General features: G+C 32.3%; 2 protein-coding genes, 1 long non-coding RNA gene and 1 other non-coding gene across 9 annotated transcripts; 2 read left to right on the top strand and 2 right to left on the bottom strand.

The window, feature by feature from the left end:
- Nucleotides 1–2,066: 2,066 nt before the first annotated feature.
- Nucleotides 2,067–2,140, bottom strand: TRNAI-AAU (transfer RNA isoleucine (anticodon AAU)). The gene has a single exon. It is a non-coding gene; the product is annotated as a tRNA-Ile (tRNA).
- A 104-nt stretch (nucleotides 2,141–2,244) lies between these two features.
- Nucleotides 2,245–5,852, top strand: LOC133697222 (uncharacterized). 3 transcript variants are annotated; one of them, XR_009842844.1, is made up of 6 exons: nucleotides 2,245–2,357; nucleotides 2,510–2,555; nucleotides 2,659–2,874; nucleotides 2,972–3,171; nucleotides 3,278–3,352; nucleotides 4,474–5,852. It is a non-coding gene; the product is annotated as an uncharacterized LOC133697222 (long non-coding RNA). The 3 variants fall into 3 exon arrangements; XR_009842845.1 differs by having other exon boundaries at nucleotides 2,637–2,874; nucleotides 3,278–5,852; XR_009842843.1 differs by having other exon boundaries at nucleotides 3,278–5,852.
- A 513-nt stretch (nucleotides 5,853–6,365) lies between these two features.
- LOC133697221 (leucoanthocyanidin reductase-like) lies at nucleotides 6,366–8,889 on the bottom strand. Its single transcript, XM_062119658.1, has 5 exons — nucleotides 8,511–8,889; nucleotides 8,274–8,414; nucleotides 7,911–8,148; nucleotides 6,938–7,141; nucleotides 6,366–6,814 (listed from the first exon to the last, which is right to left on the bottom strand). Exons 1-5 carry the CDS (start codon nucleotides 8,712–8,714, stop codon nucleotides 6,513–6,515), a joined length of 1,089 nt encoding a protein of 362 aa, XP_061975642.1. The 5' UTR covers nucleotides 8,715–8,889; the 3' UTR covers nucleotides 6,366–6,512.
- Nucleotides 8,890–18,951: 10,062 nt separating this feature from the next.
- Nucleotides 18,952–23,719, top strand: LOC133697601 (SUPPRESSOR OF GAMMA RESPONSE 1-like). 4 transcript variants are annotated; one of them, XM_062120265.1, is made up of 6 exons: nucleotides 18,952–19,254; nucleotides 20,040–20,178; nucleotides 21,475–21,661; nucleotides 21,748–22,247; nucleotides 22,845–23,243; nucleotides 23,370–23,459. In XM_062120265.1, the coding sequence occupies exons 1-6, from the start codon at nucleotides 19,247–19,249 to the stop codon at nucleotides 23,391–23,393; spliced, it is 1,257 nt and encodes a 418-aa protein (XP_061976249.1). In that variant the 5' UTR covers nucleotides 18,952–19,246; the 3' UTR covers nucleotides 23,394–23,459. The 4 variants fall into 4 exon arrangements, with proteins under 4 accessions (XP_061976249.1, XP_061976248.1, XP_061976246.1 ...); XM_062120264.1 differs by having other exon boundaries at nucleotides 18,953–19,254; nucleotides 23,447–23,719; XM_062120262.1 differs by having other exon boundaries at nucleotides 18,954–19,254; nucleotides 23,355–23,719.
- The last annotated feature ends 1,251 nt before the right edge of the window (nucleotides 23,720–24,970 follow it).

Genomic DNA, 24,970 nt, shown 5'->3' on the forward strand with positions numbered 1-24,970 from the left:
TGAGTATCGATGGTTAAGAGATTTCAGTCCTATAAACTACTTAATGTTTCTTTTAATTGATTTTTTTTCCATAAACACGTACGGTACATCTCATGCATGAAAGAGATAAACACAAAAAGGGAAAAAAATGTCACTTTGAAGAGAGAAAGGGAAACACCTCGTTTTTTTTCATTAGAAGATATCCCCGGCCGTTTGAATGATCAGAGCTTAAAAACATATTAAAAAAAAACATAAATCATATGGGGATCCATAAAATTATAGAAAGAAGCTTAAGTAACATAAAATTGCATGTTAGAAGAGTTTAGAGAGATTGAGAGAGAGATTTATTAGGTCATTTTCTCTTACTAAATTAAATTCACTTCCTTTTATATATCAAAATTAACCAAATCCACCTTTTATACACTATCAGAATTGAGGCATGTTTTGTAAGTATAATTAGATTTCTTTTTCAGAGAACCCTATATATATATATATATCTCTATAAACGGGCACTTTTGTGAAATGGTGTTACTGTAAATTTTCTCGTTTTTGTGTGTAACTAAATTATGATGTAACCCATTTAATATAATTATAAATAAAAATCTAACCCATATGCACCAATGTTGTTTTGCAGCTGTGTGGAAATTAAGTGGCTTTTTCACGAAGTAAAATGCTGTGGGTCTGATCCATTTTTCAACATAATTAGAAGTTAGATTATTTAACCTTGGAGATTTTAAAGATGGCATAATATATAGCTATATATGAACAGCCAAAAAAATTAACTATTAAAATGGCTTTTTCTCTATTAATTTTGGGTCTTCAATGGAATAAATATATGGAATACTAAAATTTTCTTTGTCAAAATAAAAATGCATTTCTATGTGTTTTTCGAGGAAAGCTATAAAATAATGGAAATTTTACTATTCAAAATTCTATATTTAGCTCTTTCAAATAACAATTTTATTCAAAATTCTATCTCGTTGGGGCAAGAGCCGGGTTGAACGCCCGCACAAGAAGACAGTTCATTATCCAATTTAAACAGCAATAACATAAATAATTATCACAAGAATAATTTTTTAAATGTGTAAAATGATTTTCAATTAGGATATTTAGTCTGTTAATAAATTGAGAGGTAAATTGTTAGTAAAGAAGAGAAAATAACTAGCATACTAGCCGCGATCAAATTATTTAGATATGGTTTTTGAGAATGAAAAAGGGAAAAAAAATGAATGGGAGGTTAAATTAATTTCATCCCCCAAAGGGTAAAATTAATTAATTTAACAATCTACTTGTTGGCATTTGGAGGATAAACATTACGTACCTGCATATTTAAGGGAATTAGCCCCTACCAATCCAAGTGTTAAACAAGACAGCAACATAGAATATGAATGCAGCTTAATTTGCATATTAAAAAGAAAATCATGTCAATGGTGGGAAGACATTGTACAGGCAAAGACACTTGCAAAACACCAACATAGCAATCGATTATACTTCCTTTTTCATGTCTTGACGGTCCAAAATTGTAAATTAGTGACCCAGTCGTCCAAGCTTATAAGAATTAATTAACAATGCACGTTTTATAAGTTAAAATGCGATTTTGATAACACTAATGACTAATTAGGGTTAAACCTGCTCGCTTGTAAATCTTATTACTGTAGATGTGAACAAAAGTTTAGTATTCCACTATTTCTATTTTAGCTAACCTTTTATGTCTGTTTTTTTTCCCTGCTACAAATAGAGTTTCGGATCTGTACATGAACACGAATAAATTAAAAGGAGATCATTAAGTTTTATGGAGATTAAAGGATTCTTGGGTTATCAATCACTTCACTAGATTTTAGGATTATTGTATTAATAACTTTTAAAAATATTTTTTTATAAAAATATTTTTACAACCAGTATATCAAAACAATTTAAAATTATAAAAAATATATTTTTTAAATACGAAAACAAATATACCTGTACAATTGTTTCTTGCTACAAACAAGATGTGTTCAGAAGACCCAGGTTGAACTTGGAGCCCTGTTCTGTTTGTTTTGGTATAGCTTGCCCACCAGAGTAAGGTGAAAATTGAAAATAGTTAACTATGGCCCATGCAGGTTTCGAACCTGCGACCTTCGCGTTATTAGCACGACGCTCTAACCAACTGAGCTAATAGGCCTTGTCGAAGTTAATTTGGATATATACATATATATAATTATTTTATAAATGAGAGAGTGGTTATTTAATCAGCCAATTGACAGTCATAGCTGAGGGGGAGGTGCTTTGGCGGTAAAAGGATCTGATCATCTGCATGGGAGGAGTTGATTCCGGGATCGAGTTAAAATGTTGCTTCAAGTTGTAGTTTGAGCCCCCCACACGCACAGAAGTACCCCTTAGTAAGCATTTTTTTTTCTTCTTCTTCTTCTTTTTAATGATTTTGTATTTTAGGATGTGTGGAGCTTTAATGACTGGAGATGAAGAAAGCACAGAAGTTCTACCATGTTGTGTTGTATTCAATTTTTTATCAAATTTTGTTTGCTACTTGCAGGTGATTTGGTAGTTCTTGGTTGGTGGGGCTTGTTTTCAAATTACAGGTATCATCACCCCTTTCTGTTTACAGAAACCTCAATAGTTTGAAGTTGGTATTGATTTTTCATGTTATTGCTTATTGTAAGAATCGAACGACTCCCCTTACAGTATTGCAGAGCGCTTTGCCTTTCTAGTCTGCACAAAGTGGTATAATCCAGTAATTCATAAGCATTCTTGATTTCTTTTAATGGAGGACCAAGTTCATCATGAAGATGAGCATCGGATCAGTGGAATATGCAACCCTTAGGACATCGGTGGACACTTATGAAAGCTCCTGTTATTGGTTTCCAGATCTTGCTTTTCATGCGCCTGGAGGTATCATAGGTATTAAAAGAGTGCCTTGTGATGTATTATTAATCTAATTTTTCCAAGTTAGGCTCGCATTAAAATCATCTTTCCTTTTTATCCCCTTCATTTTCAGGGAACATCACCTGGTGCTGAACATTTTCCATGTCTGATCCTTTGCTCCACCTTTTTTGATTCAAGGAGCTGGGGTTTTGCTGTATATAGATTGGTGGAGAAAATTGTTTTCTTGCTAAACAATGGAGCTGGTTCTGGTAGATACTTCGCCGTCACATCAAATGCTCAAGATTATTTTGGATTTTTTCACAATGGATCCAGGTAAGGTTTTTCTTGGTAAACGTAAAATTTGAATGGCCCTGGTGAACCAGTAATTGCCAGCACTGAATTGCTGGATTTATGAAGCAGTAATCATTGCTTATGACAGGTTACTCGGGTGGTGGTCAATCGATGAAGGTAGTAGGAAGGAGCGGGCTAGAATTTATTGTGCTGGAGGTTCAGGGTATGTTTTCTATGCTACAACCTAGTGTCTTTTTATTAGAATTTTTTACATTCATTGGCGCAACCAGAGAGGCATAATAATTTCTCTGAAGTTTCCAAGGACATCTATGTCCAGTATTGCCTGCCCTTCCTTTTACCTTATAGGTCTTGAGATGAATTCATTGAAACCCCATTTAACATATTCAGAGTGGCATCATAAACGGGACACACTTTGTATCACATGAACAAAGCTGGACATGCACACACATATCTCGAGATAATGGAAGATATGGTCATGAAATATGCTAAAAGAATGAGGAGAAATTGCATTAGCAATTGTTTTATGAACAGCACAATCACGAGGAGTACAGAAGATATCTGTTGCATACATTCTCTTGTTGCTAGCTAGTTAAATGTCAAGAACACTTGCAGTGTTTTTAACTTTTAAGGGTTTGCTAAGCTAGGCAGTTAAATTCTAACTCCTACTCTCACGGGTCTTTTCCTCTTCCAGTCTTTCAAGGTTTCAAAATGTGCATTGGTATGTCAAAGGATATGTTAGTCCAACCAATCGACTTTTGGTATCAGTGCTCTGTATTATGCTATGGAAATGAATGCTTTCATCTGTGGCGCAATAGGATTGGAAGGTCCCATTCCATCATCTGGTGATACGGGGCCATGATCCTGGAATCACACCATTACACTCGAAAATATTCAAATCTTTTAAGGGTTTCTTTTTACAAAAGATTGTTACAATCTCTTCTTTTGTGCATTATTATGCTAGATTGCTAAAATGCTGATCACATACTGAGATAACACGCACCGCATTTTTCATTCATACAGGCTATTTATTCAATTAAAGGTTTTTTGTTGTCATTTGTAGTAAAACCATTTAAAATCTGTATGTGAAGACAATTTGCTAAAATCTGCCAACGTGTGGTTGCCGGGCTTGGTGGTGAATAATGTGTATGGTGGGGGGTGGGTGGCTCTGGGAGGGTTGTCCCTTCCCAGACCCAACCACCACCACAGGTATAGTCGTCCCACAACTACCCAAGCCCTGCAATCATTCTTTGTGACCATTATGTGAAACCTTCAAAATTAAATTTGCAACTGTGACTTAAAACCATGAGTGCATTTTCCATGCAGGCAAGTTCTGCACTGCCCTTTGCAAAAGTTTTGAAGGCACCGCCTTCATACTAGTTCAGATTCAACCAGATGTCAACTGACATTCGGTCACAAGCACTGTTTGACCATGGAAAATTGGCTTGGCCAAATGTCAGCCATGAGCTGCCGGCGCTCAGGTCACCCCTAACTAAATGTTGGTCACTCTTGACTGGCATCCATATAAAGGCCGGTGCCGTTTCTTACTAGAGAAGCTGCCTTGCCTTGCAATTTCTTAACATAATTTGTGCTTCCAGTAGATAATTAATATAGTGCAGTGTACATACTGTGCATACTTTATTTGTAGGTCACAGAAGTTATGGCAAGTTATATCTTTTATAACCTTTCCTTCTATCTTTATTACTCGGATACAACACTTTCCCAGCAGAAATTGTGAAGAAGCAGCCCAAATCTGAACTTGTTCATGAGGTTCAAACAGTTTTGCCTGTTCAATAAGGCCCAAGTTTAAGATTGTTTGTATCTATCCACGCTCTGCTGCAACTTAATTCTGCTCTTTCTTCATAAAAAATACAACTTTAACTCTTCAATTCTTTTGTATCATCATATTCGGAGATTACAAGCTTTACTCATTGAGCAAACAGAAATTACAGAATTTAGCCAGAAGTATAGAAGGCTTCAATTAGTTTTTAGAACAGTCTAGTTGTCTTTTATGCTCACACTAATCTTTGTTGTGCCATCCATGCTCTCAATGCTGTATTTTGGCTTTCCCTGTGCTGATTTAATGAATCTATCAGGACAAAATTCTATGTAGAATTTGTTTCAAAGGACAAATTAATGTCGTCCTGCTTCCAAGCAGGCATCGTGCCCTTTTCAGGTATGGGGATCCACCTTTCTCTTACCAATATTTGTTGATACTTCAAACAGTACACTTCTCTGAATGAAAAATAAAAAGAAATAAGATTATTGATGAGAAAGCTTTTCATTGAGGATGAAGCTTTGCCTTCAAAATTGTTATTCATGCCATGCACAGGTAAAAGAACTCTGAATTGCTTGTTTAAAAAAAAAGAACGAAAGACCTGTTTATATGTATTTATTCCTTTTGTTAATATCTTCTTGAATTTGTGTTCAGCACATGCTGCCAGAAGAGTAAAAGTTCCCCAATCTGCCTCGTCACCAATGAGGTGCAGTTGTCTGTATATGACGTGTAGTTCCAATTGTATCCATGACATGTGTATATGTGAAGGAAAGATTCCTTGCTGCTTGTGGTTTTAGATGAAGCACGCACTGAGAAGCTACAATTTTGGCGTCCTCTATTCACATGTAACAGTAGTTGTCTCATTTTCCAGGAACTGTAAATATTCTGACAGATTTGATGAACTATGAAAGTAAATTTTTTTAGAGCCTTTTTCTTGTTTTTGGGTGTGGTATAAGGTGCTCCAAATGGATGCCGTATGTATGTCTGAATACATGTAGTTGCTTTAGCTGTAACATCTCCAACTGAAAATCATCACCAGAAGTAAATCAAGAGAAGCATAGATCATGATTCATGTGAATCAAGTATTATTCAGTTTTTGGTCCGTCTAGTTTTCTGCAATTACATTCAGGTGAATGGCACAGCAATTGAAAACTCACCTGCAGATTTCACTTCTGCACTGCCAGTATGCTTGTTTAAAGGATATTTGATGAGTCGGGAAAAACATAGTTTCGAGGAGAAATTTTACTCTTTTTTTTTTTCCTGGGGTTACAAGGAGACTCGAATCCTTGTCAGTTTATGTTTTTGTGTGCCAGTTGCTGCCACAAAATGACAGAAATGACACTTTGAAAAAACCAACAGAGCATGCCAATTTATCTATAAAAAATCACCTGATCTGACCCGCTACATCATTTGAATGCGATGCCACTTGAATAAAAGATAATAATAGGTAAATAGAGGTTAATCCATTACTGTTTGAGCAAATCATGGGAAATCCAGGTGAAACAGACAATCAAAGGGTATTGACGCACAACATTATTGAATCACTTCTCTTCACACACAAGTATCTGTGCCATTCTTCTACAAGACCCTATATTCCAGCAAAAAGACTGATCTTTTCGTCACACAAACAAACACGAGGTTCTGATATAGCCAGCGATTCAATCACATGATTTGGAGTAGCATTTCCATTGCTGCCTACATCCTTATTACTGTCCTTCAATTTGAGAGCAAAATCATTGAAACATTCATCCAAGGTACGGAAAGGTTCATCGGGATATAGAGTGCCCACTTCAACATCATCAAGGCCATTGATTGAAAAATTAAACTGACAACCCTTGATGAATATATCGTGTGTGAATGATGCAACTACACTTTCTGGTATGATATTCTCTGTCAAATGAAAAAAAAAATTATAACTTCTAGCACCATTTTATTACTTGTAATATTTAAAATTAAATATGTATATACTAATAAGATCATGGAAATTCAGAAACAGAAAATTAGAAGAAAGACCTGCAGCAATAGCAAGGAGGTCATGTTCAGTGACTGTAACTCGAGGGAGGGTTCTTCCAATTTTCTTTTCCCACAAAGAAGCAAGCTCATTCATGTTATAGAAATTGTTGGAAGGTCGAAAATGGACTGACTTGTTGATAGTTCTCACATCATCCACAGTTTTCATTGTAAATTTCCCAATATCAGTGCCAGCAACAAAGTAAGCTGCAAGAATCATGATACATAGTTATTCTTATTTCATTACTGAACACAAGCCCCCGTATTTTATTTTCATGAAATCCACTACAACTATTAGATTTATTTTTCGCCATTACAAGCTCTTAGTCAAATTCTATTTATCATTTTTTTTTGGCTTATTTCACGAAAAGTGGGTAATTGCATTTTGCCGAGCTCCATAAAAAAATCTTGTGAACTCTCACCTAAATAACATCGTTGTTAGGTTTTTATTGTCATCATGACATATCCCTTGAGGGTTTTTAAAAAAAAACATTAATGTCAGGTTAGTTTGTGTATATTTCAATTAATTTTATGGATTCTGAAATTAACAATTATATAAACCTTCAGTAGCCCTAAAATTTATAAAACCGGCTCCGGTGAACTCTAAAAAATAAATATAGAATCTATCCAGTTGAGTTAAATCTTTTTTTAGAAATTTCTAGAGGGTTTAATACCACTAATAAGTGAATATATTTTTCATGTTATCATTGCAGATCTGAAGAAACGTAGTAAGATTTTGAATCTAATTGTATGTACGAGTGCATCAGGGAATAGATAGTTTCCTTAAGATATGGTTTTGAGAATAATTATTGATGACAAGTTATAGTAGATTTTTTTATTGTTGTTATTGGCTTTAATGATAAGTTAGGCGAGGCTTTTTTAGCTGTTCTATATTAGTCGTCAGAATATCCTCGCCAAGAAAGGAAACTAAATCCATTCCGGTGGCCGGAAAAACAAAAGTCGCAGACCGACGTACCTTTAACGGTACCATCTCCGTAGATCTTGAAGTGTTCCAAAGGAGGCAGAGCATGAGCAGGGTGTTTGTTATCATAGTAAGGCCAAGAAGCAATTGAATTGCAACAGATATAGGTGTAGGGAATGCCATACTCCTCGACCAACCGTCTAATTTCACGTTTCTCTTTGTACATTTGCAGCCCTGGCTCCACTGGATCAGCCCTCACCACATCATGCCCAAATTCTGATGGCAAAAATCTCTGCAACATGAATAAACACCCGATTAGTAATGAATTTTACTCCTTATATTTTCCTCTCTCGAAATTATTTTTATTCTATATATCATAATGAAAACTGGATCACCTTAGATAAATATTATTTCTACCTTGATGGTGCCGACGGCCTTGATAGCTTCTACCAGGGCAAGTTGGTCCAGTACATTCCCCCCTCCTACTGCTGATATTACAACATCAATCTCGTGAACTTTAAGTATTTTCTCCATGTATTTCCTGTCACTAATCAGCCCCTGTGATCAAAAGAAGAAAAATAAGCAGAGAGGTATAAGATAATTAATCAAAGAAATTTAATATTTTTCACTTTAAATGGAACCTATGAGACATACCTGCAAGATGATGGCTCCTTTGTCATGAAGAGATCTGAGAACTTCGGCCTTGGAAGGGCATGTAGCAACACCTGGCCGGACAAGAACATAGGTTGGTCGATCGGAGTCTAAGCTGGCTTCGGCCACGAATTGACCGATAAAACCGGTTGCTCCGGCAATGAGGACTCGACTCTTGATTGGAGGGGAAGCTGCTGAAACAGTCATGCTTGCTTCTTTTTATATAAATAATCTCTTCTCTTTTTTTTTACTATCAGAGATTTATAAACATAAAAGAAGGGTTTTAATTGACCCCTGTGGTCTGTAGAGAAACACAGAAAGGAATAATTCCTGGTCTCTGATAAACAGAAGGTCTGTCAATGTTGTGACATGAGAATGCACCTGCTATGATACATTTATATAGGGAAGTGGCTGGCGGGGCTCTATTTTTTTATATTAAAAAAAAAAAAGGGCATGGTAATATAATTAAAAATGATTCCTGTTTTCTTGGAATCTTTGGTTCAGCTACTACTCAACCGTCCATCTTAGCCTGATTTTTTATGGAATGTTGTAGGTAGATTTTTTTCATGAGATGAAATTAAAAATAAATTTTAAAAAATAAAAGAAATATTATTTTTTTATTTATAAATATATTAAAATAATATTTTTTATTTTTTAAAATTTATTTTTGATATTATTACACAAAAATTAATTTAAAATAAAAAATAATAATATTTTTCAAAAACGGTGCCTGCTGACTTTTCAAATGATGGCAAGCACCTCACCAAGGCCCATTAGTATCCTCGAAGCGTGGTTGACTATTAGCTAGTGAGTGATCATCTCTTCTTTGAGTCTTGACTGGTAGCGAAACATGTGCATGGAGTGATCTGGTGCAGGTGGACTCCAGCCCTCGGTCTTGGAAACGTCGGTTGCTTTCAGGCAATCGCTGAGAACAGAGTTTAAAACCAATCAAAGGCTTCCACGACAAATTTGCAAAAAAAAAAAAAAACTTATCAAGTTTTAAGTAAAAGTGAAGTATCATTGTATCATTACAATGTAGCAAGTATTAATTTTATTTTTTACTCAGTTTTATTTTTAAATGTGAGATTAGTTTTGTTTGGAGTTTCTAACTATTCTTTTTAATAAATATATTTTTGGAGAATCAAATTTGTATTTTTATCCTTATAAAAATATAATAATATTTTAATCACTAAACCACTATTGATACGTTATAACTAGATTCTAATCCACTGGTAATAATTCTTACTAATTTCTAATCACTGACTAACTATTATCGTTGATGCCGCTAGTGATTTTCCCTTCACATTTTACGGCAGACTCTTTTTTATTTTTTTAACGTGGCAATCATCATAGAATCATTTTTCTATGACAGAAATTAGTTGAGTCCGTCTTTTTTATTTAGTCCAAGACAGACAAACTATCCATGTTGGAACTAATTAAGGAACTAAGGATAATCATAGTCATTAAGTTTTTATCTTGTCTGATTTTATTTTATTTTATTTTTGTACATTCCATAGTGGTGCTACTCGTTGGTACTTTGTTAGTAATAAACGTTGATTTACATGGAAAAAAAGAAGAAAGTAATCATGATACCATACGAGGATGTACGTTTTCTTTGGGTTTTCCTTCCTTTTCAGCTGGGAAAAGTGCAAATATACTTCCTTTGGAACTAAAATACTGTATGCTCGCCATGCCAATAAAATATTGCTCGGGATAGCATGATATTTAACTTGTTGCCATGTATGATTTTGTCCTTAATTTCCTCGTTTGTCAGTTTCGTGGACAGTTGTTTTCAATCAAGCTTTGGTTGGTGATTAGATAGCTCTCTACGACAGCGATAAAGCTGATAAATTTTTTTTTTTAGGTGTATGTTATTTAAAAATATATTAAAATGATATTTTTGTTTTATTTTTAAAATTATTATTTTATATTAATACATCAAAATAATTTAAAATAAAAATAAAATTTTTAATAACATAAGTAAACCGCAATGACAAAAAGTGCCATGACACTTCAACAGTTCAACAGCCGCGGCTGCTCACCGAGGGGGGTTCTTCCTTAATCTCCTTGAAAAAGGGAATTCCAAATGCGTAGAGACCAAATTCCCGGTGAGGACAAGTGATGACAGGCAAATGATTAATTAATGTAATTTTATATAAAATCACTTGAAATCAAATTCTCAGCAACTTTGTTGATTATGTATTCATGATGTAATCATGATGATTCCATCAAAATCAAAACATGGTTTTTCTATTAAGGGTATGTTTGGTAGTCCAATTAAATATTATTTTTGAAAATTTTTGATTTTTTTGATTTTATTATTTTGATGCATTAAGAATAAATTTAAAAAATAAAAAATATATTTTTATGTATTTCTAAAACAAAAATATTAAAAAATATCATCTACAACACTCTCAAACAAACCTTGAGAGCATGCTTATTTTTGCAACCTCATTACGCTTCTTAAAAATCTTGAATTTTATTTTTGTTTTAAATTATTTTTTTGTGTGGATATTATTTTGAAAAGTAACGGATATCACAGTAATAAACAATATAAAAGTGTGTGTTTGTTACCGTGGCACAAGATGTTTTTTATAGGTATTTTCACTTAAAAATATATTTAAATAGTTTTTTTATATTTGTTATTACTGATATTAGTACATTAAGATCATTAAAAAATACAAAAAATAACACTAATTTAATACTTTTTAAAAATTAACACACGTTAAATCACATCCAATCATAATTTCAAATATAAAAACAAACATCACTTGCAACCAAGAATCTAGAAATATACACGAAGACTGAGACTTTATATCCAACAAACTAAGTTAGGCATGGTTTTTCGTCCTTTAATTTCACATATTTTTGTTAGGCCTGCATCGGTTGAAGGTGCTGGATGAAATTTCAGTATAAATTCAAAGAACTCTCATCCTAGTTCAAAAATACATGTAATCTTGACAGTGTATAGTCTATTCAATAAAGAGACGGAACACGTATCAACTGGGCGATGCATGTCTCTGGCTGGATATAACATACAAGTCATGCTCAACATTTTCTCCGTACATATATCAATTATTCTCCCCTCGGATGCCTGTCCTGTTAACACCTCTAGTGGGGTCGAGTGAATTGTGATATTTTATTATTATTATTATTAATATGAGTTTATATATATTTTAATTAATTTTTTAAGTGTTGAAATAAACTTTTAATAATTTTAAAATTTTCAATAGATATAAAATACAAGTCTTGTATTTTGATTGTGTTATATTCAACATTAAAAAATATTAAAAAACATTTGTTTTAATAAATTAGCTTTCGTGTTTATAATTAATGATTGATTTTTTAATATTTATTCTAGTAAGAAGATAGATTTGATTTATCACAAATCGTTTTCTTGTATGTTTGATGTGAAGTAGTTGTGTTTGAAAAGAGTTTTTAATAAAAATATAAATGACTTGGTATTAGCAATAACAATTACGTGCTAAGATAAAAATAAATAAAAAGAATAATTAATATAAAATGCTTCCATGTACATCTATTTTTTATTTATACTATGAAGATTTTTATATTTTAATTTTTAATTAAACATGTTTTGAATTTATCAGTTCACGTATTTTTATGATTTATTATACAAAACATAAAAAAAATATTATAATTATTTCATTATTTCTACTTTAGAAATTAACTTAAAATTCTATTTATGGAGCAGTACAAGCAAGTTGCTCCAGTATCTGGATAGCTCTTTAAAATTTATTTATTCATATATTTATTTTAACTTGTTTTATTAGGTGTAAATAAAGATCACATACATTAAAATTTAACTTGATATCTTGCCTGTGTACATGCGGGTTTTAAAAAGCTAGCAAGACATAAAAGAATTTTATTTTAAAAAAAAGAAAAACAACGCAGGATGGTTGCCGTCTCAGACCACGCGCAATAAAAGTATGGTGAGCCAAGCATTCACCTGGTCACATGTGTCCTGGAGCCTGGACCACTCACGTGACACGAGTCCTTATTTAAATCGATCATCGTATCTACACAGCGAATATGGCTGACGACCGTAGATGGGTTTCTAATTCACACCACAAAACAAAAAAAAAAAGGGACCCATTTCTAATTACGAAGATGCCAGTGTTGAATGTACAAAATTGATTTGGACCTGTTTAATTAAAGCTGATACGGTCACCGTCACCCGCAAAAACAAACCATTTCAAGCCGGCTTCTAAACTTGTAATTGAACATGCGTTCCCTTGCTGACTTGCATTGATGAAGGTTTTATCCCACGATGACTGCCATATAATATTTAACGTGTTTGGCAGTATGGTTGTGAGTGCTTTTCAAATAGCTTTTCGTGCTAAAATACATGTCAATGATGTTTTTTCATTTTTTAAAAATTATTTTTGACATCAGCACATCAAAACGATCCAAAAAGTACAAACCGCACTCAATTTTAACAAAAAAAAATTCAAAATTTGATAAAACACAATTACAAACGCAATGTCAAACGGTGTCTTAATATACAACATCCAATGACACTGGAACAATACCGGTACCGGGTGTCATTTTTCTCACTAGTCATCATACTCTTTTTCTTTTCAATCACATCCTACATATCAAAGTGCTTGATTAAGTATAAAAAACAATTGAAAAGAGGAGCAATCCTTCTTTTCTTTTTTTAATAATGGTCCTTTTCATTTTCACGTGTAAAAATTCATTTCGGTCCTTAAAGATTCAACTTATTAATATCTTGTCACTTTTGATCCTGAAGTTTACCTGTGTAGAGTTTTAGTACAGGAGTTTAAAAGAGGAAAGAGAAAGTCACAAAAAAATAAGTCAAAGAAGTCGATTTGTCAGTTTCCAATTAAAAAAAATTTGATATTGATGTTAGTGGATTCACCTCTCCGACAAAAAATAAAGGTCATTTTCATTTTCACGTGAGAAAAATCAACTTGGTCCAGGAAGATTCAATTTACAATCAATTTAGTCAATGAATTTTAGAGAGGGATAGAGAAAGTTGTTAAAAAAAAACAAGAAAGAAAGAGGTTGGTTTGCCACATCTCTTTCAAGAAAAGTGACGTTAAAGTGGTTTACAATTTTTTTTTTACTTAAAAAAATAAATAAATAAAGTTTGTAAATAGATTTCTAAAAAGTTTTTTTTTTCAATATCATGTAGTATTATGAAAAAAGATTGAAAAACACTTTTTAGTATTTCGTTATGTCATAAAAAATTAGCTGGAAAATAACTTATTAATATTTTTTTTCAAGTTTATTAAAATAATAAGGAATAAATCTTACAAATTAAAAAATTAAATGAGAAAGAAATTGAAAGAAATTCTAATTTCATAAATTATCTCAAATAAAATAAATAACAATCAAAATAATAGAGATTAAATCTAACAGATAATAAAGTTGAAAGATAATGAAATTAAAAAAATATTATTTCATAAATTATTTCAAATAAAATAAATAACAATCAAAATAATAAGAACTAAATCTGATAGATAGAAAATTTCAATTAAGAAAATAATAAAAGGAAAGCAAATAACAATCATAAAAATAAGGATCAAAGTTGATATAAAAATTAAATTAAATCAAATTCTAATTGATAAAATTAAAAAAAAAAGATTCAAAACAAAATATATAACTATCAAAAGTTTAAGATTAAATTTGATATAGTTACCAAATAACATTATATTTTTAATTTTTTCACAACTTATAAAAAATGTTTTCCGTTAAAAATAAAAAAAAACACTTTCTATCAACTAAGTTAATTTTGTTTTTGGTTAAAAAATATTTTTTATTGGTTAATTTTTTTAATAATAAATAAATACAAAAAAATTTAGAAAGGAATTTTCGGTAAACAAATTTACATGAAACGTCACCTAAACGCTACATGTATATCTATACGTACGTACGGTGTCTGTCATATCCCCTTGGCTGCACTGCAGCAGGCCTACACGATGACAAAAGTCTGATGTGATGGTTGCCGCATCCCATTCATTCGCGCTCCATACGATTCAGATCAAAACCCACATCTCACCGGCTGATAAACCACAACAAGTAAATGAAGTGAACTCAAAGCCATCCCCTACACCTGAGTTGCACTGAATTCATTTTAGTGCAATAATTTAAAAAACCGGCGCTTCATTTTTACAGCGAGAAATGCGATAAAAATTGTTTTTTTGAGGTGTTCGTTATTTAAAAATAAATTAAAATTATTTTATTTTATTTTTAAAATTATTTTTTTATATTAATACATAAAAATAATTTTAAAAAAAAATTAATAACATAATTAAACCACGATGACAAAAGGTGTCATGGGGTATATTTGACAGTGCAATAAAAAAAATTGAAAAATTTTGATTTATTATTTTGATTTTTTTTTATTTTGATATATTGATATTAAAAATGAATTTTAAAAAATAAAAAATATATATTTTTATGCATTTCTAAACAAAAAAATATATTAAAAAATATCATCTACCACACTTTCAAACTTGAGAGCATGTTTATTTTTGCAGCCCAGCCACACTTCTCAAAAATATTAAATTTTATTTTTATTTTAAATTATTTTTTGTATGGATATTATTTTAAAAATCAACAACTACCATAATAATACACATTAAAATTTAACTTGATATCTTATTGCATATTGATTATGTTTGGCTTGAAGATGTTGTGTTTTTTTTTAAGATACAATATTTTTTTATCACAAATTAAATTTTAAAAGCTACAAAAATATATTTTTTATCTGAAAAAATAAAAACTATCTCTCATCCAAACACGTACCAAGAAGGGTTTTAATTTTTTAAAAAGCTAGCAAGATATAAAAGAATTTTATTTTTAAAAAAAGAAATAAAAACAACGCAGGATGGTTGTCGTCTCGAACCACGCGCAATAAAAGTAGCTGATAAAAACAATCAGACACAATAAGACTACGCTTTTGATTAGGCAATAGAGTATGGTGGGCCAAGCATTCACCTGCTCACATGTGTCCTGGAGCGTGCACTATTCATGTGACACGAGTCCTTATTTAAATCGATCATCATATCTACACAGCGGATATGGTTGGCGACGGTAGATGTAGATCAATTTCTGATTCACACCAAAAAAAAACTATCAATTTCTAATTACCAAGATGCCAAAGATATGTGGAATGTACAAAATTGATTCGGACCTGTTTAAGTAAATAAGCCGGTAAGGTCATTGTCGCCCGCAAGAACAAACTATTTCAAGAAAAGATGGCTTTGAATAGCTTAGTAATAAAAGTTTGGGATTAAAAAATTTGTTTTCTTTGTGGTTTTAGATTCGAGTCATGTAGTTGTTCATATGATAATAACTGAAAGTTTACATAGTCATTAATTTTAGAGCTTGTAAAATTAAGTAAGGTATGCATAAACTGCTTCGAACATTCATGTTAAACTAAAAAAATAAGACAGTGTCTAGACTTGTAATTGCACATTCATCCCCTCCCCTTGTTGACCTGCATGAATGAAGGTTTTATCCCCCTGTCCCACGATGGCTGCCATGTAATATGAAACAATACTCTGTAGCTTTCATTATTCCCCACGCCTTTTGTTTGCATTATACTAATATTTTATTTTCCTTTTCTCGTGATTTACTTGTATTTTTTTAAAAAAATAAATGGTTTTTTAAAAAATTATTTTAACTGTTTTTTTAATATTAAACTAGTTAAGAATTTAACTTTATTATTTTAAAAAGTACTGTAAATTATTACAATATTTTTCTATATAATTTTTTATGATTTTTTTTCAAAATAGTTATTTTTCAGGTTTTTTATATTGAACTGGTTGAAAATTTAGTTTTATAGTTTTTTAATAAAAAAACATTGCAGATTATTACAGTATTTTTCCCACATGGTTTTTCTTTTGATACAATATTTCTCCACATGTTTTTTTTTCAATTATCTTTGTTGAATTGTTTTTTAATACTGAGCTGATTAAGATTTAACTTTAGCTTTCTCTACGTGTTTTTTTTTTCTCAAAATTATTTTTTTTTGTGTTTTTCATAATTATTTTTGTCAATTTTATTTTTTTAATATTGAGCTGATTGAGAATTTAGCTCTGTAGTTTTTTCTTTTAAACACTATTGATTGCTACAGTGTTTCCCCGCATAGTTTTTTTTTCATTTTTTTTTCTATAATTATCTTTGTCAATTTTAGTTTTTTTCATATTGCGCTGGTTGATAATTTAGTTTTGTAGCTTTTTTCTTGGAAAAAAACATTGTGAATTGCTACAGTGTTTCCCCACAATTCTTTTTATCGATTTTTTTCCAAAATTATCTTTGTCGAATTTATTTTTTTTATACTGAACTTGTTGAAAATCTAACTTTGTAGTTTTTTTCTTTAAAACAGCGTTGATTGCTAAAGTGTTTTCCCACGTGATTTTTTTTGTTATAATTTTTTTCAAAACTGTCTTTATCGATTTTATTATTTTTAATATTGAGCTGGTTGAAAATCTCATGAAACACTATAGATTGCTACAGTGTTTTCCTGCGTTGTTTTTTTTTCTTTCGTTTTTTATGATTTTTCTAAAATTATCTTTACTGAATTTATTTTTTTAATATTGAGTTGATTGAGAATTACAATTGTATATTTCATTACAAAACACTATAGATTGTTGCAGTGTTTCCTTACACGATTTTTTTTCCTTTTGTTTTTTATGATTTTTTCTCAAAATTATCCCTGTCTATTTTATTTTTTTAATATTCAGCTGATTGAGAATTCAGCTTTGTAGTTTAATTATTCTTGAAAACATTGTGGGTTGTAATAGTATTTCTCAAAGTATTTTTTTTAAAATTATGATTTTATTTATAAATCCATGACAACGTACAAGTATATCATAAGCATGCGGCAACGTGTAGGCATAGCAACTAGTATCGTTCTATACCGATTGTCATTTTTCTCACTGGTCATCAAACTCTTGTTTTTTTTCCGATCACATCCTAACATATCAAAGTGCTTGATTACAGTATAACAAACAATTGAAAAGAGGAACGATTCTTTTTTTTTTTTTTTTTAAATAATGGTCCTTTTCATTTTCATGTGAAAAACATCATTTCGGTCCGTAAAGATTTAACTACCAATGTCTGGTCACTTTTCGATCCTGAACTTCACTTGCATAAAGTTTTAGTACACGAGTCCGAGAAAGGAAAAGGAAACTCGCTAAAAAAAAAAAAGAAGGTGAAAGAAGTTTTTTTCTCGGTTTAATTTTAGATTTTTGGACTAATTGAATACTAGTGAGTTTAATATGGTTTACAGGATATCTAACTTGTATCCGAAGAGAAATTTCAATGGAGTTTAATGGGAGAAGACTTGAATCAAAGCGAGTTTTTTTTTTTTTGAATCTAGACCCTATTTTACTTACTGAAAAATAATTTTATTTTAAAAAATGATTTTTTTAAAAATAAATTCTTGAAAGAGAGATTATTTTTTGATGTTTGGTAATATCATTAAAAAAACTAAAAAATATTTTCCAGTATTTGGTTATATCATAAAAAAATAGTTGAAAAATAACTTATTAATATTTTTTCATGTTTATTAAAATAATAAGAAACAAATCTTACAAATTAAAAAGTTAAATGAAAAAGAAATTGAAAAAAAAATCTAATTTTATAAACTATCTTAAATAAAATAAATAATAATTAAAATAATAGAGATTAAACCTAACAAATAAAAAAGTTGAAAAAGTTGAAAAATAATAAAATTTATAAATTATTTCAAATAAAATAAATGAGATTTAAAAAAATAAGAATAAAATCTAATAGATAAAAAATTTCAATTAAGAAAATAATAAGAAAAAATAAATAAAAATTATAAAAATAAAAACCAAAGTTGATATAAAAAATAAATTAAATCAAATTTTAAGAAATAAAATAAAATAAAATTCAAAACAAAATCTATAGTAATTAAAAATTTAAGAATTAAATTTGATATAATCAATAAATAACATGACATTTTTATTTTTTCATAACTTCTAAAATATATTTTCCACTCAAAATAATTTTTTTTCCATAAATACTAAACTACTTTTATTTTTAATTAAAAAATATTTTTCATTAGCTAACTTTTATAATAACATTTCCAGGAAATCACATGAAACGTAACCTAAACGCTACATGTATATCTATACGTACGTACGGTGTCTGTCACATCCCCTTGGCTGCACTGCAGCAGGCCTTCACGATGACAAAAGTCTGATGTGATTGTTGCAGCATCCCATTCATTCGCGCTCCCAACGATTCAGATCAAGACCCACATCTCACCGTTGATAAAGTGGGACAACAGCAAGTACTGAAGTGAACTCAAAGCCATCCCCTATACCTGAGTTACACTGAATTCATTTTAGTGCAATAATTAAAAAAACCGGTGCTTCATTTTTATTGCAATTTCAAAAGACAAACCTCTTACCAGTAATCAAGTAATGTTTCTTTTTTCTAATTCCCTCTCTTTTTTTTTTACTTACATCGTACATAAACTACAGTAGAAGCACGGTTTCATATCTCAATCGACGCAAACTATCATTAAATTTTTTTTTGAAAAATTAAAATTAGCAGTAAGAAACAGGAGTACCTCTGAAATGCCCTTCTTTTGTTTCCAATAATAATAATAATAAAAAAAGCAGACAGAGAGAGAAGCAAAACAGAGAAAAGAAAGACCGTTCCCTTGTGATCTTGAATCTCTCTTGATTATCCGATTATTCTTGTACTGCTCTCTCATGGCCGGGTAATTTCCTTTTTACCTCTTTTTGATGCAAGAATCGCATTAAAGATTCATAACCTCTGTGCTACTTCTTGTTTCTGACTTGGGTTGGTTTTTTATAGAGTTACGAGTCAATGGCATTTTTAGTGATTTTCTTATTTTGTTGATATTGATCGGTTGTTTGGTATATAAGATCACCTTGGTTCTGTCAATATAGGTCTTTGTATGTGGTGTGATGTCGATTTGGTTGGTTTGTTTCTAGCCTTCTAGGTTTTTTGGCTGGTGGAGCTGACTATTACAGCTCACCGAGTTTATCTGAACTTAATAATTAGTTTAATTTGACGAAGGGATTCAAATGGAAATCTTTTTCTTTTTACTGTCAGTTGTTATCCGTGTTTGCGTCGTGGGTGAATGCAGTTTAATTACAACTGCTGTGTGTGTATTACGACCCCTTTTTTAGTTAATCGTGATTATTATTGTGTGTTGAGTGTTGGTGTCCATTGATGGCGGGGTTATAGAAATTACATTTTTATTTTTGTTAATAACGAAGCTGGGAAGAGAAAAAAAGTAATCTTGGTGCTAAGATTATTTCAGCTGAACAAGTCCTTTTCTTTTCTTTTCAATTTTGTCTGCTTCGCTGATTGTTTCAGTACTTGTATGCTAACTGCACTTGCAGCTAAGATTAGCCAGTATCTTACCAGGTTATAATTTATTATAGGTTCAGAGACTAGTGCATGTTCTCAATAATCTTTGGTTTCAGCATTTTGCTACTGCTCTTGGTTTTGATTCATTTTCTTTAATTTATCCAGGCCATGGCTGGTGGATGGTAATAGATTTGCTACAAAAATCAAGAGTGCATCAGGTGCAAGTAATCTTGAAAGAGTTGAATGGAAGAGTGATCCTTGCAAGACGTGTCCTAATTGTCATCACGTTATTGACAACAGTGATGTATGTTCCTAATTACTCTCATACCTCTTTATGGTTATGTAATGATAATATATAGAGCTTCACCATTAAGAACATGTCTTTTTGGTGATATTGATTCTAATAAGGTGGACTAGATCTATTATCACATATTCTACATATGGAAATATTGCTCAAATTGTATAAATTTTTGAAGCACTTGATAGCTTATAATTCATTTATTGCAATGCTTTTTAAGTCATGAATCTCTTATATATATATATATATATGCTCAGTGTTGTCAGAAATTAGAATGCACTCTATGTGTAGCTGGAAACATTATTTTCTTTTCACGCAGACACAATATATCATGTAGTACCCATCAATATTCTAATTTATCATTTCTTGTAATTGTGTTTCTTCTCTCATGTTTTGTTAAGTTAGTCTGCCTCAATGAAGTGATTTGACACATACATGTTTATTGTAGACGGACTTGACATTCTCTTGTTTTAGAAGCTCAACTGGATTTTTATTTGATTACAAGTAATTAAAACACGTGAATAGTGTGGGTGAAGTTAACCTTCCAAATTCTTGAAATAAAATTGTTTCACAGTAATTTTTTCTTTCAATTTTTCACCTTTCAACGTTATATCAAATTCATATTTTACATGTTTGGATATTATTTTTTCCAATGTTAGAAGTTAAAAGTGTTCATAGGTGCTTGTATGCCTAGAAACTAAAGTTTCACTAATGTTTGTGCATATGTATGAAAAAATTATATCTCAGTGAAATTGACATTTTTTTTTGGGGGGGTGCATAGCCCTTGTTCTTGGATTATAAATCCGAATTGATACGAGGACTTTCTTCTTCTCCATAAGGGTGTCAATGCAACACCACCAGTAGCAACCATCCACAAAAAAAGCAATAATATGCACCATTTTATGGCAATTTGATCATATTATTAATGATGCACTGGGTTTAAGTTTTGCATGAAACTTCAAACTCTTATACACATGAAAAAACAAGTTTTCTGAATTGGGAGTAGGTTGGTCAGGGTTCAGGATTTACCGTGGTGTGATTCTACATTAAATGAATGGAATAGCACAAGATGCTCAGAATGGATTTGTAAAGTTAAATTGAATCCATGATGTTTCTCATACAAATTTTTATGCTCTGTCTATCACTCTCTGTTTGTTTTCCATGTTTTTCCTTGGTGTTACTGATTATAGCTAGTGTCCAGAATATTCTTTCTTTGCAACTTTTTTTTTTTTTCATAAAGTTAATTTGTGTCAAACTACCTCGAAACCTTTCTAAACATGTAGAATGACTGAATGTTTGCAGGTTGTTCAAGAGTGGCCTGGATTACCCAGAGGGGTGAAATTTGATCCATCCGATCAAGAAGTTATTTGGCATTTACTTGCAAAAGTTAGTGATGGTGGCATAAAACCTCATCCTTTTATAAAAGAATTCATCCCAACTGTTGATAATGATGATGGAATCTGCTATACCCATCCTCAGAATCTTCCAGGTTGGTGTGATGCTAGCTTGATTTTCAACTTTGATCCTTTAAGTCTTACCAGTTTTAGCTCTAAAAAAAAATAAAAAAAAATTCAGGTGTTAAGCAAGATGGCAGTATATCCCACTTCTTTCATAGAGCAATCAAAGCATACAATACTGGGACTCGAAAGCGTCGAAAGATTCAAGGTGATAATTTTGGTGATGTCCGCTGGCACAAGACTGGCAGGACCAAACCAGTGATCTTGGATGGCATTCAGAAAGGGTGTAAAAAGATTATGGTTCTTTACACGAGTACTGTCAGAGGAGGCAAAGCTGAGAAAACTAATTGGGTGATGCATCAATATCACCTTGGAACAGGTGAGGATGAGAGGGATGGGGAGTATGTAGTTTCCAAAATATTTTATCAGCAACAACAAGCGAACAAGGGAGAAAAACCTGAAGAAGATTTATCTGAAATTGTTGATGACGTGGTTGCAAAAGTAGATCCAGTCACTCCCAAGTCTGTAACTCCTGACCCTCCTCGTGCTGAAAGGCGACGTCAAGATTTTGAGATGGGACAAGAATCTACTAACATATGCACAGATCCCTGTGCTCAGGTAAAGTGTACCCTTTTGATCTCTTTTATCCAGTACCTAGAGGCTTAAAGGTATCTTTTTTGGTTTCTTTTCCATGAAAAAGTTCAGATTTGAACACTCTGAATTTTGGAGCATAAGCTCTGCTGTCTGCATTTTGTTTTTCACAATGAAGAAATGCAGGCTTGAGGAATTCATATTCTGGGTGCATGCTTTTTGCAACACTGCAACTGGCCTGTCACAATAATTTTAGTTGCATGATTAAATTGTGCCAGTTGATTATCCTTTGGATATTTTAGCCAGATTCGCTGTGATACTAGACAACTTTTCCCTACAGCAATGCGAGAAAGATAAATTTCACAAAGGCACAAATACACAACTAGACTCACCAAAGAAAAAAGTCAACATGTTGAATTAAATTACAAAACCTGCTGTTGTTTGTACTTGTTAAATTCATGACATGCAGCAGTACTCAAAGAAATATGGTGTCCAGTGACTGATAGACTTGGAGAGTTTTCAATAAGCATTTTGCAATCACAGGAAGTGATTTCCCTTGCACTTTAAAACAGTTGTTCACGAGATAAAGGTATTCTGACATATGTTCCTTGTGTTTCTCCTTAGCAACCTGGGATTGAATGTTTAGAAGAAGAGGTTAATCTTCTACATGAAAACCCCAGTTACGTTGACCAACTAGAGACAGAAAATAATGTTAATCACATGGTGGGTGATAATGATAATTGTGCTGGGGAAGAACGAAAATGGTGGGACAGCGAGTCACAACAGTTGTTGGATTCACAACAACTTGTGGAAGGGCTATCTTTGTGCGCTGAGTTTCTTCAGAGCCAATCTCCAGATAGGGGTGGACATGGGACTGAAGCAAATGGCAAAACCGGTCTTTCTGATTATGCCCTGTTAGGGCCAGAGTATTTAAAGAAAGATCTAGTGGAGTGCCAGAATCTGGAACTTGATCAAGCAAACATAGAACTTGATACGCCTCCAGAATTCAGACTAAGCCAGCTTGTATGTTTTCTTCTCCACTGTTTTCTCTTGTCTTCTGTTTGAAATAATATATCTTGTTATTGCTTCAGAATTTTCGGTAATGGTGATGTGGTTCTTAAATGCTTTCTGAAGGAATTTGGATCACAGGATAGCTTTACTGCGTGGGGTTGAACGGTAATGGTGATGTGGTTCTTAAATGCTTTCTGAAGGAATTTGGATCACAGGATAGCTTTACTGCGTGGGGTTGAAGTCAAGGTGGCTGACTAAACATTGCTGTGCAATTTCAATCCCGATCGTGGAAGGGGGATCATTCTATGCTTGACTTTTTTTTATACTTTGCCCTTTAACTCTACAAGGGTGCATTTTGAAGCTATAATATTTTGCAGGATGACTTCACTGTCATTCATGTTGGCGAAATTAGTGTTATTATAACCTATGCTGTAACTGTAACCACATAGTTTCTATGAGGTAGATTAAAGTTATTCTCTCTTTTTTAAGAGCTTGGAGCAGAAGTCTTAGCACTCTCAATCTGAATCTAGTTCCAAGGCTTGACGCTAATGAATTCAAATACCCGTTAGAAAATTAAATCGTCAAAGGGTAATCAACATGCACCACTGGTGACCTTTGCATGGGTTTCATTCTAGATAATGGTTCTGATTTTGCAGCCTTGTTTTGCATGTTGGTGGTGTCGACTCGTCGCCTGTGTTGAATACAGTGCTGAACTAAGTGTTACTTTAAAGGCATGATAAGTTGCGTCCACTAAGCTGGAAAGGAACTAAAATGTCAATCTGAAAGTGAGGGTACAAACCCGGCCTGCATCAAAACTTTTATATTTATATATAAAAGTTTTAAGTAAAATAAATAAATAAATTAATTTTGGAACTGAGTCCATCAAGTCCAAAGGGAAACTGGTCTATCAAGTGCAATGAAGCCTAGTTCATAAAAACTCGACAAGTTTGTGGTAGTGGATGGACAATTGGACACTGGGCAGCTGGACATGGCATTTTGCTGCAGGCTAGTCTGTCAAGATCCTGTTTTTTAGTTTTTATTGTTTGGATGGTGGTGCTGTTTTGAGCTACTAAGGTGCAAAAGTCGAAAACGAGTGGACCATAAAATTGTTGGAGGGTTTCGTGGCGTGTAAACACCAAGGAAAACACAAATGTTATGATTGAACGAGTCAATGAGAGTGAAACAGGTTGGAATACATTCATGAACTTGTTAAAGCATTACAGATTGTACAAGGTTGGCCTGAAAATGGCTTGAGAGAGACTGCCGGGCCAAACCTTATCATCTGTTTAAAGCTCATCGGCACAGTTGTTTTGTATACGGGCAGCATGGATGGTTGCTTGTGGGGAAGCTGGAAAGAGACCCATCCAAACAACTGCCTTGGCAGGCAGCTTGGCAGTATGTTGTGGGGGAACTGGTATATATTGCCGCTTTAAGTAGGGTACCTGCCTGTTTAGTATAGAAGCCAAAACTGCTCGTGGAAAAAGCATGAGAAATAGGGCACAGGTGTTCTTCTGAGGGTCCAGTGCTTGTGTTAGGGTTTACTCTCTCTTCTGGTGATCAAAGAAAAAGACAGATAGCTAGGGCCTCCACACCCTGGCCAGTTTGGGGCGCAAATGCATGCCATTTATTTCGTCTAGAACCATGTCTGTACCTTGCACGTTCATGCATTTGGTTCCAGCTACATTAATTACAAATTTGAAGCAAGAGCACATTAATTATGATGATATTGTTGGGTATAC

This window comes from Populus nigra, chromosome 6, assembly GCF_951802175.1.
Source record: "Populus nigra chromosome 6, ddPopNigr1.1, whole genome shotgun sequence".
NCBI lineage: Eukaryota > Viridiplantae > Streptophyta > Magnoliopsida > Malpighiales > Salicaceae > Populus > Populus nigra.